General features: G+C 44.1%; 1 protein-coding gene across 6 annotated transcripts in view; it reads right to left on the bottom strand.

Annotated features, from left to right (window-relative positions):
- The window catches only part of TRIO (trio Rho guanine nucleotide exchange factor), a 322,397-nt gene that overhangs the window by 181,483 nt on the left and 122,724 nt on the right, over window positions 1–18,190 (bottom strand). For all 6 annotated transcript variants that reach the window (XM_053913973.2, XM_053913947.2, XM_053913953.2 and 3 more), the window contains exons 4-7: window positions 15,686–15,878; window positions 12,334–12,846; window positions 10,686–10,808; window positions 6,843–7,034 (exon numbers count right to left, since the gene is read on the bottom strand). In XM_053913973.2, coding sequence (XP_053769948.1) covers window positions 6,843–7,034; window positions 10,686–10,808; window positions 12,334–12,846; window positions 15,686–15,878 — 1,021 coding nt within the window. The remainder of the gene's footprint in view (window positions 1–6,842; window positions 7,035–10,685; window positions 10,809–12,333; window positions 12,847–15,685; window positions 15,879–18,190) is intronic.

Here is an 18,190-nt window from a genome sequence, read left to right as displayed (position 1 = left end):
ATTATTATATCCATTATTATACCCATGGTATGTAATAATTATACCCATGTATAATGCACATCCTTATTTTTCCCTCAAAAATGTGGACAAGGAAATGTGCATTATACATGGCAAAATACAGAAAGTAGATGAGGGAAGAGTAATTAATATATAAGCTTTAAAGAAGGAGCTTGGATGATTAATTACCAGATTAATTTTCACAAGCATTTATTCCACTAATCTCTATCTGCTGAGTGAAAGTGAGGGCTTCCAATTTGGGAGCAGCTTGGTTCTCTGACCCATCTTCCTCCCACCTCCCAGAGCTGAGGTCCTCACAGCTAGTGAATTTCACTCCCACCACCATGTGATGGAGTGGCAGCTGAGCACAGGTGGCTAGCTCAGATTAGGAGACAAAGGGGCAGAAGCTTCCTAAAATGTAAAGTTTTTAAATACTAATGTAGGACTTCCAGCCAAGATGGAGCACTAGGTAGATACACTTTGCCTTTTTGCACAACCAAAAGAAGGACAACAACAAATTTAAAAACAAAAAACAACCAGAACTGCCAGAAAATCGAACTGTATGGAAGTCTGACAACCAGGGGTTAAAGAAGAAACATTCATCCAGACTGATGCACCAAAACAAAGAAATAGGCCCAAATGAAAGAGCAGATCAAAACTCCAGAAAAAGAACTAAGTGATGAAGAAATAGCCAACTTATCAGAGGCAGAGTTCAAAACACTGGTAATCAGGATGCTCACAGAAATGGTTGAGTATGTTTGCAAAATAGAGGAAGAAGTGAAAGCTATCAAAAATGAAATAAAGGAAAATGTACAGGGAACCAACAGTGAAGGGAAGGAAACTGGGACTCAAACCAACGGTTTGGACCAGAAGGAGGAAATAAACATTCAACCAGAACAGAATAAAGAAACAAGAATTCGAAAAAATGAGGAGAGACTTTAGGAACCACTAGGACAACTTTAATCATTCCAACATCCAAATCATAGGGGTGTCAGAAGGAGAAGAGAAATTGAAAATGTATTTGAAAAAATAATGAAGGAGAACTTCCCCAATCTGGCAAAAGAAATAGACTTCCAGGAAGTCCAGGAAGCTCAGAGAGTCCCAAAGAAGTTGGATCCAAGGAAGCACACACCAAGGCACATCATAATTACATTAGCTAAGATTAAAGATAAGGAGAGAATCTTAAAAGCAGCAAGAGAAAAGGAGAGAGTTACCTACAAAGGCATTCCCATAAGACTATCAGCTGATTTTTCAAAAGAAACCTTGCAGGCAAGAAGGGGCTGGAAAGAAGTATTCCAAGTTACCAAACGCAAGGACCTACATCCAAGATTGCTCTATCCAGCAAAGCTTTCATTTAGAATGGAAGGGCAGATAAAGTGTTTCCCAGATAAGGTCAAGTTCAAGGAGTTCATCATCACCAAGCCCTTACTATATGAAATGTTAAAGGGATTTATCTAAGAAAAAGAAGATAAAAAATATGAACAGTAAAAATGACAGCAAACTCACAGTTATGAACAACCACACCTAAAACAAAAACAAAAGCAAACTAAGCAAACAACTAGAACAGGAACAGAACCACAGAAACAGAGATCACATGGACGGTTATCAGTGAGGAGGGGGTGGGGGAATATTGGGGGGAGAAGGTACAGGGACTAAGCAGCATAATTGGTAGGTACAAAATAGACAGGGGGAGGTTAAGAATAGTATAGGAAATGGAGAAGCCAAAAAACTTATATGCATGACCCATGGACATGGAGTAAGGGGGGTGGGGTGGAATGCTGGTGGGAAGGGGGGTGCAGGACAGAGGGGAATAAAGGGGAGGAAAAAAATGGGACAACTGTAATAGCACAATCAATAAAATATACTTGAAAAATAAAATAACGTAAAAAAATTTTCTCCTCTCTGGAAAAAATTTGAACTGGTTGAATTTTATATACATATATTAAATACATATGATGTCAAACTTTAGAGTTCTTTTCTTTCTTATGTCCTCATGTCCTCATTTCCTCAATTTCCTCATTTTCTGAATGAAAATACTTTTTTCTAGAAACTACTACCCTTAGTTTTAACTTATCATATCTACTCTCTGAGTGTTAACCAGCACACTCCCTTCTCCTGGTGCCTCAAGGGAAGATGGGTTTCCACCTCTGCCCAGGAAAGTCACAGGAAGGATGGAGCTTTTCCTGCTGTGAGCCCAGCCCTGATGGCTGCAACAGGTTAGCTGGAGACGACAGGTTCAATGTGAACCAAAATGGGCCAATGATCATTCTAAGTACCTTACACCTGAATAATTAACTTTTCATGAATACGTTTTTATTATATACAATATATATTTATTTACTCCAATTCCTTTCAATTCCACGAGAATTTTGTTTTACTACAAGCCAAGAATTAGGCCTATGCTTTTAATAAAGTAAAACATTAAGATGGGAACAATTGGATGTGTATTATTTGCCTTAGGAATTCAACAGGGAATACTGAAGCAGTATTATTTTCCTCTGAATTTCAACCCAGACTTATGATAAAATTAGCCAGACAATAACTGGCATATTTACAGTAAATGTAAATATGACAGTAAATGTTACTGTAAATATGACAGTTCTAAAATTTTATGGAAAGTGAAACTTTATAAGAATATTAATATAAGTGTTTGCTTCTGAAACAGTCAGGAACTAAAAGATTTTCAGAGACCTAATGGAAGTCCAAGCTTTGGGACCACGGGCAAATCACTCCCCCGACAGAACACAAGGACAATGCCGGCGGCCCCATTTACTTCACTGGTCTGATTTAAAGAAGAAATGAGATGTTGTGTTAAAGAGCTGTAAATTTTAAAGGACTGCGCAAATACCCATTGTTACTTTATTTTTGGCTTTTATCAAATTAGAGGCCCTTCAAGCCACAGATGAAGGAAGGAAACTGGATTTACGTTCACTCTGAAGGTAAACTTCCCTCAGCACAAACAGAGCTCCCTGCAGCGATGGGAGTGCACTCTGCTTCCTGGCAAGCGGCCGCAGGCCCCCGAGCATCGGAAATACGGATACTGTGACTAAGGAAGTGAGCTTTCACGTAGTTCTACTTTTAAATTATTTTAATAGTATACTTTATTGAACTTGAAGGAACTTCTATAGCTGCATCTGGTGACTGGCTCCCATACAGGGCAGTGTAGCTTGAGCCAAAATCATGTTTTTTAATAGTAAAAATGAAAGACTTTCAGGAGTAGTAAAATTAATTCTCTTTATTTCTTTTTTATTTTTTAATCCTCACCTGAGGATACGTTTGTTGGTTTTAGACAGAGAACCATTGATGTGAGAGAGAAACATCAATCGACTGCCTCCGTATGGGCCCAACAAGGGGCTGACCCCACAGCCTTTTAGTGTATGGGCTGACACTCCAACCAGCTGAGCCACCCGGCCCGGGCCGGTCACTTCAGTTCTTTATGTTATAAAAATGTAGTTCTAGTGACATTTGCTACGAGAACTTCTTAATACAAAGGGACTGTCCAGTGGCCATACCACACGACCAAAACAGTGAAGGCTGGGGCACCCTACGCTGTCTACTGGTAAAACTGCTCGCACAGAGGTCATGTCTCCATAGCGACACACTGATATTCTGACTCCCATGACCTCCACTGGAGATGAGGCCTTGAGAGAGAACGAATGGCCCAGACATCTTCAGAGAGCAAACAGCTACATGACATCATTCTCATCCAGTTTTAACCTCAAGGTTCATGTTTATGAAACCGCAGCAAATGACAACACCAGAACATCCAGAGACAGAGGAGCCAGGCTGGGGGCTCAGCGCACACATGTCCCTCGACAGGGCTGCAGTTCCGATAGGAAGATTTCTGCCTTTTGTTAGACCATGAACCACTGGGTCACGCAGTTCAGTCCTATGTCCCCTTCATAAGATTTGAACTCTTAACGAGAATTCTAGATGGTGTGCAAAGAAGTGACTATGGTGGACACCTGACTTATGATGTCCAAATGTCTGGCCCTTTCCCTACAAAGGTTATGGAAACAGCTTAAGCATAACTGGAAGGTGAAGCATTTAAAAAGAAGGAACAGCCCTGACTGCTGCAGCTCAGCGGGTTGGGTGCATCCTGCAAACCGAAAAGTTGCCAGTTTGATTCCCGGTCAGGGCACGTGTCTAGATTCCAGGTTCAGTGCCTGGTTGGGGGGCATGCGAGGCAACTGATTGATATCTCTATCACACATTGATGTTTCTCTTCTTCTCCTTCTCACTCCCTTCCCCTCTCTCTAAAGCATAATACATAAAATCTTTAAAACAAAGAAAGAACAAGGTTGACCTAGCCCTGTGACTGCTTTCTTGGGTAGAGGAAAAACTATATTAGTAAATGTGATCGTCTTCCACACATCAGAATTTCAAGGATCTTACTTTTTCTTTTATTCAGTGAAGGGGAAGATACACAACACATTTTTACTTGAGGGTAAGGAAACACTTTCTGAAAACATCCTAATGTGCCGTGGGCACATCTCAGCTGCCTGGGCAGGCCTCACTGCCTCGGTCAAGGCCCATCGAAGATGCCAGGCCCCTCCTTCACCAGGCCACTCTATCCCTAAGCTCAGATATGGCTTCTTCTCTGGACATTTGACCTGCACAGAGGCCTCAAGCACTGGTATTATTTACACAGGATATGAAGATATTCTCTTCAGTAATATAGTCATCTAGCTTAGTTTCCTTCAAATCCGTAACTTTCACCCACGCATTTTATCCAAATAACAACAGCCCAGACTTCCTCAACTTTGCTGCAAGTATGAAATTTTCAATAATAAAACATGGCAGGGAAAGTGCCCCACAGCACTCACATTTCTCGATTATTTTCAGGCGGGTCTGAGCAGCCATTCATCTCTGGGTTCATTTACATTGCTGAATCCTGCCTTGTTTATGGAAGAGATTTTCCCTATGTGTCATTCATTACGCTTCAGACTTCCTGCCTTTCACCCCAGTGGCTGGTGGCGCTTCAAATTTATTCACATCATCTTGACACAGCTTTCTGAGGACCCACTACCAGTTTACACCCCCACTGCAGTTCCAGGGGGCGGCGGTGCCCCGTGCTGGTTACCATGCCAGCTGACACGCAGGCAGGCAGCACACAGCTCAGCTGCCCACTCACAGGGATGCCTGGCGAGCCACGCACCACTACACTGCACAATGACAGGGACCAGAGCAGGTCACACAGTCCTGTGGACGGTGCTACTTTATCTCAAAGGGGGTTCCTATTACTTTAAAAGAGCTGGCTTGTGTGGGGCTTTTATTTATCCTTCATCATAAAACTAGTTAAATGCACATGGTTAGTAAGCAGAAAAATCTTATGACTGAAACTTGAAAGTCCCTTTTCACAGTGTAGCTTTTATATGAGGCAATTAAGGTTTTTTCTCTTCATATTCCACTCAGTTTCCTCTCTTGCTTCACACTTTAAAGGTTTCTAGAGTTGAGATCACTACTAATTAGTGTCTTGTGCAACATGCTAGCTGCCTTGCCCAAAGCGCAGGCAAGCTGGGGCCTCTGTCATACCCTTACTGACTCCACTCCTCAACAGAGACGGTTTCTAGATTAAAGAGATAATATTTCCTTCTTAGAAACACCAGTGCAAATCCCCATGAATATAGTTTTCTGCAGAGTACCTGAATCAGTATTTTTCCTTTAAAGTAAAGCAACCATTTGCTTCTTTCCCATACGTCTTTCCAGTGGCTAAAAGTTCCTGTGCTCTTTGTCAACATCCTAAAAAAGAATTTTGTCATCCAGCACAGCTTCCACACTGACGTCTGTCACGAGCACATCACTTTCCTTTTGCTGCTTTCAGAGCGTGTGTACTTAAGCCCGTTTGTTGGAGAAAGGGACTGTGGTGGAGGTGTGAGGAGTGTTCCAGGCACACATCACACAGTACCGCTGAAATCAGCTCTTCTGACCAGCGCACCAGCTAGCGAAACCAGTGTGTCAGAACCACACGAGTCATTTAGTAATTGTAGAAGACACCGAAAGCTGCCTGCCCCTCAGCCACTCTCTTGACCAGCCCTTGCTGGGTGAGCCTGCCTGCTGCTGTGGGGCCTAAAAATCTGGAACTGCCCATTCTACCCTCCCTTGCACCAGAGTGCAGGTGCACCCCACTGCTGGACTATGGGAAGGGGCTGGGGTGGTGGGACCCTCTGACAACAATGTTTCCCTGACAAAAGTGAGGGATGAAGACACTCGGTGCCAGCTCTGAATTCGCTGGACACCACAGTTGAAGGGCTGGTGGCAAGAGCTATGGCATATGTCCTGTGACCATGGGGGAAGGTCGAGCTGACCAAGAAGAGTGGACCCCAGCCCTGGCATCGTCATCAAGCTAGAACTCCCTACCCTTTTTCACTTCTTATTTCAAGAGGAAAACAAAGCCCTGATATTTAAACCTGATGGTCAGGCATTCTGTTGTTTTCCTTAAAGCATCCTAACTAGAATCCTGTAGTGATAATAACAAAGAAGATGGGGCGGAAGAGGAGGAAGAGAGGGAGAAGAGGGATAAAAAACAGCAGCTACCACTGATTAGTACTCACTGTATACAACGTACTGTGCAGGGCACCTAATATGAATTATCTCATTTACATCATAAAACACTCCTCTCACGTTGAGACTTTCACTCCTACCTTACAATGAGAAAACTAAGGAACAGGGAGGTTAAATCACTTGCATAAGGTTACAGAGCAAGCAGTGAGACAGCTGGGGTTTTCACTCACAGCTGACTGATTCAGAGCTCAGGTTATTAATTGCCACACGAAAGGCCTCCAAGGATCTGGCCACAGAGATGGAGGGATTGGAGGAGGCACCGTCTCATGATGGGCACTGACCTTTTCTGCCTTCTGGTGGAAAACAGAGGACATGTCCAGCAAGGTGCTGCGCTCATCCAGCGCAGCGGCAAAGGCCTTCCACTCCTGCTCCAGCTGATTCGCGATCTGCTTAATCTGCTGCGAGGCGTAGTGGCCGGACTCCACCAAGCGATTGGCCACCGACATGATCCGGTTTATGTTGACGTACACGTTCTGAGAAAGGGGCAGAGAAAGAGGGCTCCTGAGGGGAGGGCGAACAACAGGCTTGCTTCTTTTAAAACACATGAATAGCACTTTCTGAAATATGGCCTATTCCCTCATCGTATTTTAAATGGCAGAATCACCCGCTATGTGATAGTACACATATTTGGTATGTGGGTTTCTATAAACTCTAAGTATTACTTCCCATTTCTGTTTTTAAGACTGCAGATTTACAAACCGGCTAGCCGGAAGTCATATTGTTAGGTCCAGAGCAGTCAAATGCACAAGTATATTTGTGTGCGCAAACATACTATTACTCACTCCTTGGCTCCTGATCCTGAAAAGGGTCCAGATGGCAAGCCTACCAACTAGCAGTCACCCAGAACTGCAGGGACCCAACATTTCAGCTTCTAAACCACTAAATATGTACTTAGCAATCCAAGGCCATTGGTGTGAAAACAAGCTCTCCTTTCTACATAATCCCAAATCATCTTTTCGGTGCCAGCTGAAAATATTCTGTAAATGGATCCACTTTCTCCAAGGAAAGTGAACTGGGGCACAGAAGAATGCTGTGTTCAAATGTTAAATCGAGCTTTTTTTTACTCTGTCGAAATTCCTATCTTCAGGTCCACCAGTTTACTGCAAAAATAAGGGAGCAAAGCTTAAAACAAAAAAACCCTGAATGTTTTGCAAAACAAGTTCTTGTCATGGTATTTCCCTTTCCACCTTCGATATTCTTTGAGGGTGCTACTATAACCAAGGCTTGGGGAGGGGGAGGATACACACCTTCAACAAAGCCCAGGCCGTTGTTTTTCACATACTTATGATTTCTTTGTGGCGCATCAGAATGTTGCTGCTCTCCATGGGTCCCCCAAAGTCACAGACACAGCTTTGGCTCCTCCCAGTCTTGCCCCTGCATCTCATCACCTTCCCTGTCCAAACTCCTCTACAATTTTCCTCTCATCTTCCCTTCCTACACTGGTCCTTTGGGCCAGTCTCCCACTGCCTGGCACCCAGACCTCGGCAAGAGCTGCATGGTTGTTACCTGGTCGGCAGCCGACCCAAGTAAGCATCTTGGGGGATTCATTTGTCCATTCTTTCCCCGTACCTTCTCTCACTCAACTTTTCCTCCATTTCTGACCCAAACCTGAACTAGGTAGAGTCACCTAGATCTGGGATCAGAGAGCCACAGATGCCAGCCACTGAGATACTTGCTGGGCTGCATCAGCAGGCTAGATCAGCTAACAGATGGCCGGGGGTCAAGAGTGGCAGGGAGAGAGTACACTCCGTGAGGCTGTGACAGCCACTGAAGGCCACGATCAGTGGGGAACTGGTCCCACTGGCTTGTGTGGCATTAATGCTCTCACGAGTGTCCTTTAAGCCAAAAGCAGTGCCTCCCTTTCTCATATGCATACTCTAATGACGTAACTACGTTCACTAACATTTGCTTTCTCTACATCCTTAAAGAAGAAAATCAACCGGAAAGCTCTGTTAGGAACAGTTTAAGCAGAGCTCTCTGTTGGAATCCAGACAAGAGCTGTCCATTCCGATGGCTGTACTGTGGGACCCACGGAGGGTACTCATTGCCCCTCGAGCCCAGTGCAGTTTCCTACATCACGTTTATGTCCTCCAACAGACTGTACTCACAGACTGCAGGGTGCTGGCCTGCGCATGCCACCTTCGCCATGTCTCCATTATGCCTGGCACACAGCGGCCTGTGCCCACACTTCCCTGCATCGGAGGCACCTGTACCTCCATTCTTACCAGCACTCCTTTCAAAGTGTCTGTGATAGCAGAGTGAGCATACTTGCTGGTATCCCTTAATATGCTTTCTTTAAATATTGTCAACTTGGCATAACGATATTTATCAATAGTATTCTCCTTTTTTCAGACACATTTAAAATGCTGTGGATAATAAAAGAAAGGGCTGAGGTTAAGAGGCCCTTGTTCCTCACAAACAAATGCCAAGGCTAAGGATCTATGGAGCTGCTGAGAGCAAGGAGTAGGGCAGGCCTGGAAGGCTCTCCCCAGTCGTCACCCAGCATGGCACAGGGCTCCCACATGCTTTTCCTTAACACTTCGCTTAGAAACGTAATAGAAGTGTATTATAGGAAATGAGAACGTATACTTAAGCCAAAAAAGAGGAAAGGCCCATACTTTTCAAAGTTTCTTGTTTTAAAAGTATTTTTAATTAAATCGATGAGATCACTGACAGTGGTAACCATTTATCAAATATTTATTATGTGTCCAGCCCTTCGCTTAGCATTTTACATATGCGGAGAAAACAAAATAATGTTAACAACATGGAAGGCGGACATTATCCCCACTTTACAGCTCAGGAAGCCAAGGCTCCGAGTTCAGCAGCTGGCCCAAGGTCACACGCTAGGTAGGAGAGTCAGAATTAAAAACCTTTGTATTCACAACCCACCCTCCCGTCTCCTACCTCATGCTTCCTGTTCTGTTGATACCTAAATCTGTCACTAATAATGCCAAAATGTATTTAAATATTTTTAGTTTTTAAAGTACACGATAGAGTGGACTGAATGTGCTTTTCAACACTAGTTGAAGTTTCAGAATATTTTGAAAAACTGGCAGGAATTTTAAGGGAGAAATTCATCTAAGAAGCTGTCCGAAAGGCAAACATTTTGGCTCTCCTTACCTATGCCCAGGTTTGATGATTTACACCAGAAATTTTCTTCCTTAAACTCTAGGACAGATATCAAATGCTTTGATGATGTCTGTTATAAAAATTTTATTGCTAAGTCTTACCTTTGAAACTACGTAATTTGAAGCACAGCTGACCAAACTTTAATTAAATGGCATCTTAATTAATTTAAACCAAGACCCCATCTATGTACTGCTTCAATGCTCTGAAACAAATGTTACGAGGCCTAAGAGTGATTAATTCTCACAAGGCTAGTCAAAGTCCAACCCCAAATTCCTTGTCCTTGAAGAGGAAATTTCTAGAAGCTTACTTGTCTATAGAAGCAACTATATATATATATCCTGCGGAACACCATATCAATTTTAGTTATATTAACTGCAAAAACCAACAAAAGTGCTATTCAGAATTCAGAATTCGGGTTTCTGTGAGGCAGCCCTGCAGCAAGCCCTCATCTGGTCCCACCAGGCCACGGCTGTCCAGTGCATCAAACTCCGAGAGGGTCAGGGGGTTCCGGGCAGGGCCGACACCCGGACCCAGACCTTCGGTTCAACTTGGGAGGAAATCTCATGTCTTAGGAGAACTGGGGTATGCCTCTGAGGTTAGAAGCAGCCTGGCTAATTTCTTCATCTTCAAGAACAGCCAGCACAGCGACAGGGTCTGTTCGGGGGACGCACTAGGCCTCCGTCCGAGAACCTTTTCCAGGCCCCTGCAGGCCCCTGAGAGGTAGAGCACAGGAACTGGCATCCACGTAATTGGTTCAAGTTCCACTGGTCTGTCTGCTTGCTCATTTTCATTTTTGTTTGCTGAAAACTGAAAAGCAGCTACTTAGACCCTGCTGACACTGAGATCCCCCTACACTTGGAGGTCAGCTGCCACCACCCAGTCAGTAACTCTGATGGCCCCACATGGCCTCCCAGCTGCATGTGCTCTGTGTAAATGCCCCCCGTTTGCTCAAACACTTTCCCCTGTGGCACATGTTGGTTCAGACAGAATCTTACCATACAGTTCATAGCAAAGTGGTTGTGCTGTGTCTGCAGCTCCATTGCATGAGGATGGCTGGTCCCAATCTCAGTGTAGCTGTTCAGAAATAGGCCCTTGTTGTGTGTGATCCAGTCAAACATCTATCAGAACAAAAAAGACAACCTGGAACCACTCCAGAAGGAGAAATGACTGATGCAAACCCAGGACCAGGGCCAAACACAGAAGAAAAGGCAACAGCCTTCCTCCGATAACCTCTCAGACATTTGGGCCCAGGAGATTCTTGACTTCTCAGAAGTCAGCGCAGTCCTGAACTTGCAGGATCTATAAGAAAATCTTATATAGTGGGTTCCTTTGCAGATGAAGAATTAAGGAGCAAAGGTCTTCATATCCCCCAGGCTCATTAAGAACTCGAATCTTTTGACTCTCAACCCAGCTCCCCGGCTACACTGAACCGCTTAACAGGCCACACGCTCTTCCATTAAAGACCTATTAGGTAAAAGTGGGGCTTATGGTCTCCCGGTGGGTTTCCCTATGCCCTCAGATTACAGAAAGCAATTACAAAGACCGGAAGATCGCGGTCTTTAATGTAAGAAATATAAAAGAAACCTGGGAAACTGCAAACAATACAAATTCACTGTGAAAATAAAAACGGATTGGGAAGACTTGAACAAAGACATCTCTCTTAAGGTTCAGTGGAGATACCACCTGGAAGAGGATGGCAATTACATTGTTCACAAGGAAACATTTGTGGGGGGAAGCAGCCTATCAATTAGCACAGCACTGCAGCTATGACCTGAACCAGAATACCAGAGATGGTCCGCTGCTTTTCTAGGAAGTGAAGATTTTCTAGTGTCTCTGACAAGGCAGTACTTAAAACATAAGTACACTGACAGATGTGTTAAAAGCTTACCAAATAACAGTACTGGATGGTTACCTTTTGAAAGATCCTTTTACATCAAAGATTTCTAATGTAGTTTTTTTACTTTAAGAACATTCCCCATCCATGAAAAAAATTTCAGTGAGCTCAAATGAAGAGGGATCAATTCACCCACATTCATGGCTTGCAACACTTTCCCATAAATAAGTGCACTGTTTTCAAACGGCTACGAGTGAGCTACCCAGTAACGGACAAGAATTCTCATTGACTGGTTGGTTTGTCTGGAGCGCAAACATAAAACATGAGACCATAAGCAATTATTGCCTGTATTTCCCAGGAGCTATTATTTTTAATGCATTATTCACACTTTTATTTTAAAAACAAAGATCTGAATGGTGTTCTGTCACTAGCTTTTCATATGTGGAAGGACAGTTATTAGCAAAAGATGCATATACGTAATTATTGCTTTCAATAATACAATCCTATAAAATTTTCACCCTTTTAGCTGAAGGTATCATTCTCATCTCTCTTACAGGAATTCTAAAGCAAGCTATCAGTAACCAATAACTCAAAGTTTCTAAAATAGCACTGCACAAGAAATAGCACTGACATGCAGATTCAGGGCGATCTCTGACCTGACACTTGCCATTTCTAACCAATGCCATGACAGCACCTTACCCTGCCCCAGCCCTCTCTCTTCACCACACTGGCCTTGGCTGCTGAGACCTAATGACCCAGGAAGCTTCCCTCCACGTCTCATGTTAGCATCCCTCTCCCTTCTCCTTTACCTTCTCGGCATCCTGTTCAAACAGCCTCAGCTGAAAACACTGGTCCAGCTTCAGTTTCCTCACATGCCACATCTGGTGCAGATGCTGCCGCGTCGAGTGCAGCCTGTCCAACATGGCGGACACCTTGGGTAAGAGGCTCTGCAGGTCCGCATTGCCTGACCCTGAGTTCTTTTTGGGAAAGCTGTCACTGCTCTGAATCCTCTGGAGCAGCTTCTGTCCCTCTAAATCCAAGTCCTCAATGGGGGCCTTAATCACCTTCTTCTTCAGCTGGGAATGTTCCTCAATCATATTCCGAGCCCCGTCTAAATCCTGAGGCAACTCCTTTTTGGCTAGGATGTCCTGAAGTTCCTCCAGCCGAGAGAGCATATGGGTTGCATTGCTAATGTAATCTTCAAAAGCAACTCTGATTTCAATCCATTCTTCATGGTTGTATTCCAAGCAGCCATCAAACTCGGCAGTTAACTGAGAAGGATCAACTACTTTGGTAAGGCCTTCTAAAGAGACCATATTTGTCTTAAGGGGAAAAAAAAATATGTATGAGAAGATGAACCAACTCTATACAGTCTTATCATATGCAATTAGCAACGCTTAGTCACAGATTTTCAAACTTAAAGCAAGTAACCTATTTATATAAAACATAATGTACCTTGTTCTGGCCCCATAAAAAATTAAATGTAAATAAAAGAAGCATTATAGTAGTCAGTGAAAATAAAACGATTAGAACACATATATACTTAGAATCATATGTATTTCATGCGTGCTAAAGAAATTTGATTTCTTTCCAAGAATGGGGAATTAACCCACTATCTTAGGCACATTGACCATGAAACGTGTTAAATTGCCAAGTGCAGGGCAGGCGACTCAGAAATTTCACTTTTGTCAGCGTAGCCTTCCTCATCCATGCCACTGTGCCATCTCATTCCCAACAGAGAACTCTGCCGAGGCTTCTTACTATTTGCAGTCAAGCTAACATCTTGTTGGTGGGCTTCAAAGACCCTTTGGAGCGCACCACTCCCATGAAGGATACCGTATTTTTTGGACCATAACACACACCTAGATTTTAGAGGAGGAAAAAATAGGAAGAAAAACCCCTACTCCACCGCCGCCCCCACCCCAAGGCAGGTGAGCTACATTCAGACTGTAAGACGCACCCCCATTTTCCTCCCAAACTTGGGGGGGTACGTCTTATAGTCCGAAAAATACAGTACTTATTTGCGGACTGCTGATTAGGTGACTGGTCCACGCTGCTGTGACCAGACCACTCTCACCGTTGTTGTTTCCTAAACCCCACCCCCATCAAGTAACAGAAGACAGGATATGAATGACCTTTTCTTAATATAGAAAATATACAAGGGTCAGCAAGAAAGCTGGCAGAAGCTCTTTTCACAACGGTGAAGACAGAACAGTTCATTCACTGCAATGACCCACCACGATTCTGAGCAGTACAAGTGTTGTATGTAATCTGCACTACGTGACAAAGCTTTGGTCAATTACAACCCGAAGAGGAAATGTTAAACTCACCCTACCTGTCAGGTGCGCTGCAGGATTAATATAGGAATTATGCCTCAAGGGAAGCATGGGGGGTCTGGGTGACTAAATGCAAAGACAAAGGTAAAGGAAGGTTTGTGGCCTAGAACCAAAAGACAAAAGAGAGAATAGCCCCACCTGTCCCCTCCAGCCTTAGAGAAACCCACAGCTGCATCTCTGTGCTGTTTGGCATTAAGAACCACTACGGGCAGCAGAGCTAGAGAGTGAGGCTGCTTCTTACAGAAAATTGACTGTAAGTTCATTCCTTTCTCATTTGCCTGGACTTTTAATAAAGTCCATGGGGACAAACAAGTTCAAAAGAAAAGCCAGCAAAGATAACCTTAAAGGCCCTTGGGAGAGAGCAAATTGAAACTAACAAAAACTTGCATGCATTATTTTGCCAAACCATTATTTCTGCTTAAAACATGTATAATTAAATACAACACAACTTAAATTCTGCATCAAGAAAATTGTAAGACCTAATAAATCACCCCCCCAAATCATTTCTAATTGTATATGAAGATAAAGGCTTACTGGTTCCATGTTTCACCTAAATCTCTTGAATGTAGATTCAAGTCAAAATTAAATTCAGATTCCAGATTGAAAATCAGTACCATGGAAAGAATTTTAAAAATGCAGGTAACACACGTGTGAAAACACTTTGAAAAGTGTAACATGTAACATAAGGCTTAAGGATTAATAGTGGGTGGGAGAGTTAATACTATTAGTGCTTTTGAAGGGGACCAACAGCTTGCCAGTGAAAGTATGTCTTTTGGGATGCTGATTTTTAAGCTGGTTATTAAGAAACAATAGACTCAGAAAGAATCTTTGACCGTTTATCTGCCTCAAGGAATACAGAGAGGGAAAAAACAAGGAAGAGAACATCACCTTGGCATCATGATATAAACTAGAATTAAGAGACGGGGAAATCTAGCAAAGCCTGTTTGTTGGGACTTCTCTCTGTATCCCATTGTTTCTGGGTGGCCCAGCAAGAATTTGTTTACTATGACTTTGCTCTTTATCATCTATCTGTGAACTTCCTGCTTTCCCTTTCAAATTCCTCCTTTCTCCTTTGTCCAAAATGGCACATAAATCTCAGCTGCCCAATGTGTCCTGAGGTCTCAGATCCTTGCAGCACTCCTGCATGTATATCCGAAGTAAATTTTGAACGTTTTCTGTTAGTCTGTCTCATGTTAATTTGGTTATTAGACCAGCCAGAAAACTTAGAATGGTGAAAGAAAAGTTATTTTTTGCACCCCCACACTGTTTACCTCAAAATACGTGAATATATTCAATGAACCCTAACGTTTGGGGAAGTTGCTAGAAGAAGCAAAAGCAATCTATTATTATAAAAATGAGAAAATATCCAAATTGTGTTACAGAACACAGCATGAATCCAGTTTCAAGCTGGCCAGAATACTTTTTCCCACATAATCTTCTCATTAAACTAACTGCATCGCAGCCTTGCCAGAACCTTGGTAGCTTAAGGAGAGGTTATAGTGGAAAGCAAAGTAAGTTAACAGGCTGAAGTTTGTTTTATACACTGTCTACAAGGCAGCGACCTTACCTACCACCCAAAACCAAGAACCGAAACGAAACCCACCTTGGGTAAAATGATCCACTTGGATAACACGATAAATGAACCTAATTTTGTTATTTCATGCAAACGCTAATTTTACATATGTACATAAGATATGCAGTTCCCATTTAATATATGGTTTTTTTTAAAAAAAAAAACATTATCAGCCTAAATGACGAGGAAAAAGTCATTTTTCAATAAACCACACGTATGGTTGTAGTTGGTCTGGCCACACATGGAAGTTACCTCAAATTCAAATTTAGAACTGCCAAAATTAGTCCTCTGTTTCTGCCAAAAGTTGTCTGGCTTGATTATCAGTGCAACGTGAATGCAGCAGGGGAAGGACTCTTGCAGGATCTTCAGCAGAGGCTTAATGGAATCCCACTTGGACCCACGCATGTCCACAATCACCGTGAAGCCGCGCTTGCAGACTTCTTCACTGGAGAAAAAGAAAACACATGTTCCAGCCACACAGCTCTTGCCCCATTTTCTGGGCGGAGTCCCGCTGGGCGAGGGTGACTCTGTTTGTCTCCTCCTGATGTCTGTGGGTCACTGTCAGGTGGGGAACGGAAGGGAAGGGGTGCCCCCCCACCCCTGGCTCCACAGCCTGGCTGCAGGTCAGCACTGTGGAGGGCAGGGAGGGGTGCGGAGGGATATCGGACGTCAGTTCAGAAAGAGTTCAAATCTTACCTGTGGAACCAAACTCTTTCTCACCCTCCCTTGTCATGAAAGAATAGCCATGGCTATTCGTGCACCCAAGAACAACGATGACTTGAAATAGGGTTCAACGCTGAAAACATTCAAAACTTCATTTTGTATGTATGGTTTTGCAGCCCATCTCCTCTTTAGGATAAAAACAACTCGTGTGTAAACTGATCACACACCCTGCCTAGCAACTACTACAGCAAAGGTCCTTGGTGAGCACTAAATGGGGCCAGACCCCCGACAGCGTGCCCAGCACCCAGGTGGGGAGGCACAGCCCTGTGAACGGCAGTCACCCAGGACTCTCCAGCCACAGGGGCTAAAACCACCCCCACCAATGTGCTGGCGGCAAAGGCAGGAACTTTCCAATGTCCCTTTTTGTTCCTTTTAACTTGTCCCAGGACCCTGGGCTATCTCAGAGGTTCTCCAGTGTGGCCCGCCGGTCACTGGGGGTCCTTGGCGCCCTCCTGGCAGAGCTGTGGGGTCAGCCTATTTTCATAGTAACACTGCGATTATTTGCCTTTTCACCCGGGTGCAATGATGTCCTAAAGGTGGCAGCGGGATAACAGCAGTGCAAATAGTCATCGCATCCTTCCTCTCCACGCTCCTGCCGTGTGAGCAAATGAACCGAAAAGCCAGGGTTTTTCAGAGTGACCTTGATGAAGCAATACAAATTACTAATTCTATTAAATCTCAACCCCTAACTACATGGTAAATACATATAGTGCGCTTCTGTAATAAAGAATAAACAACAGGCATCAAGCAGTCCTGAAACACAGGTGAAAGCTTCAGCCTCACTTGGTTGTAACTTCAGGGTTACACGGCCTTACACTTACGAGGCCTCATCCTCACTGCTGCGTGGTGGGCACACGGTGCGCAGAGGCTGCTGATGCTGGCGCAGGCGTGACCAGGTGACGGCTGCCTGCAAGCGCTTCGGAGATATACCTGAGGCCTCGTGAGCACCCAAGGGGAGTTTCAGGTTTTCACCCAACATAAATGTAGCGAGACTGTGAGAAAGGTGTTGACATTTTGTCTGCCTCGTGTAATCATCTGAGAAATTAGTCTAAATTAAAAACTCAGAAAACTAATTGCTATCATTAAGTGATGTGAAAAAGCCAAAAAAAATTTAAGTCAAAATTAAAACCAATTTCATGCTCTCTTGCATGAGTTCACGGCCCTTCCCTCTCCCTCCCTTTTCCCCACACATATGTGCACACACACCCTCTCACACATACACTTCTCCCCATCCTGATTCACACCGTCAGAGTCACTGACAGCGCAGGTTTCACAGTTGCAAAAGTTCCTAAGACAGCTACATCAGTGTAAGAAGCTGTCACAGAAATATTGTGGAAAAGTCTGTGGGGACAGAGACTGAGTGGATGGCGGCTCACAACCTGAGGAACCTGGTATTGGAAGCCACATAGAGAAATGGGTGGACCCAGCAGCCTGGCTCATCAGTCACACGTGGACAACTGTAGGAATGAGCTGATTAACGTCAGTCACCTACTCCTACACGACGAGGGACTTGAAAGTAGTTAGCACTTGGCTCACACACTCCTCATGCTATCTGCCCGCAGGGTCTCATGTAGGTCCTGCCTGGGCCACAAGCCAGCCAACACCAAAGGCCTCCTTCACAAATCCTAGAGGCAAACAGGGCTTCCAGAAATGTCTGAAAATCTCCCACGTCACTGAGATTCAGGATTCTGGACCTCCTTGGGGTCTAATGGTGTTTGCACGGCTGCAAGATTCCCTTCAGTAGAAATGTCAGGGCTCCGAGGTGGGGGCAAGGCTAGCCCGAGCGGGAGGAGGCCTTGTACTCCACCCCGGCTTCCAGACTCTGCTGCCACCAACGGCGGGACACCATGAGTAAGTGTGTTTTATTGTTTTGCTAGTTGCTCTTCAGCCGACTGCACTTGAAACATCAGTCTTCACCACATGGAGACACATTCGCTGGCAGCCCGTCTTCCTCCTCACGTAGCCGGCACAGTCTGTACATAAAACCACAAAGCCCCTCCACTTGAAAGGGGCTTAAAAAGAATCCGGAATAAC

This window comes from Desmodus rotundus, chromosome 1 (genome assembly GCF_022682495.2).
Source record: "Desmodus rotundus isolate HL8 chromosome 1, HLdesRot8A.1, whole genome shotgun sequence".
NCBI lineage: Eukaryota > Metazoa > Chordata > Mammalia > Chiroptera > Phyllostomidae > Desmodus > Desmodus rotundus.
Note: the sequence above shows the minus strand (reverse complement) of the source record. Positions and strands in the feature narration are given on the sequence as shown.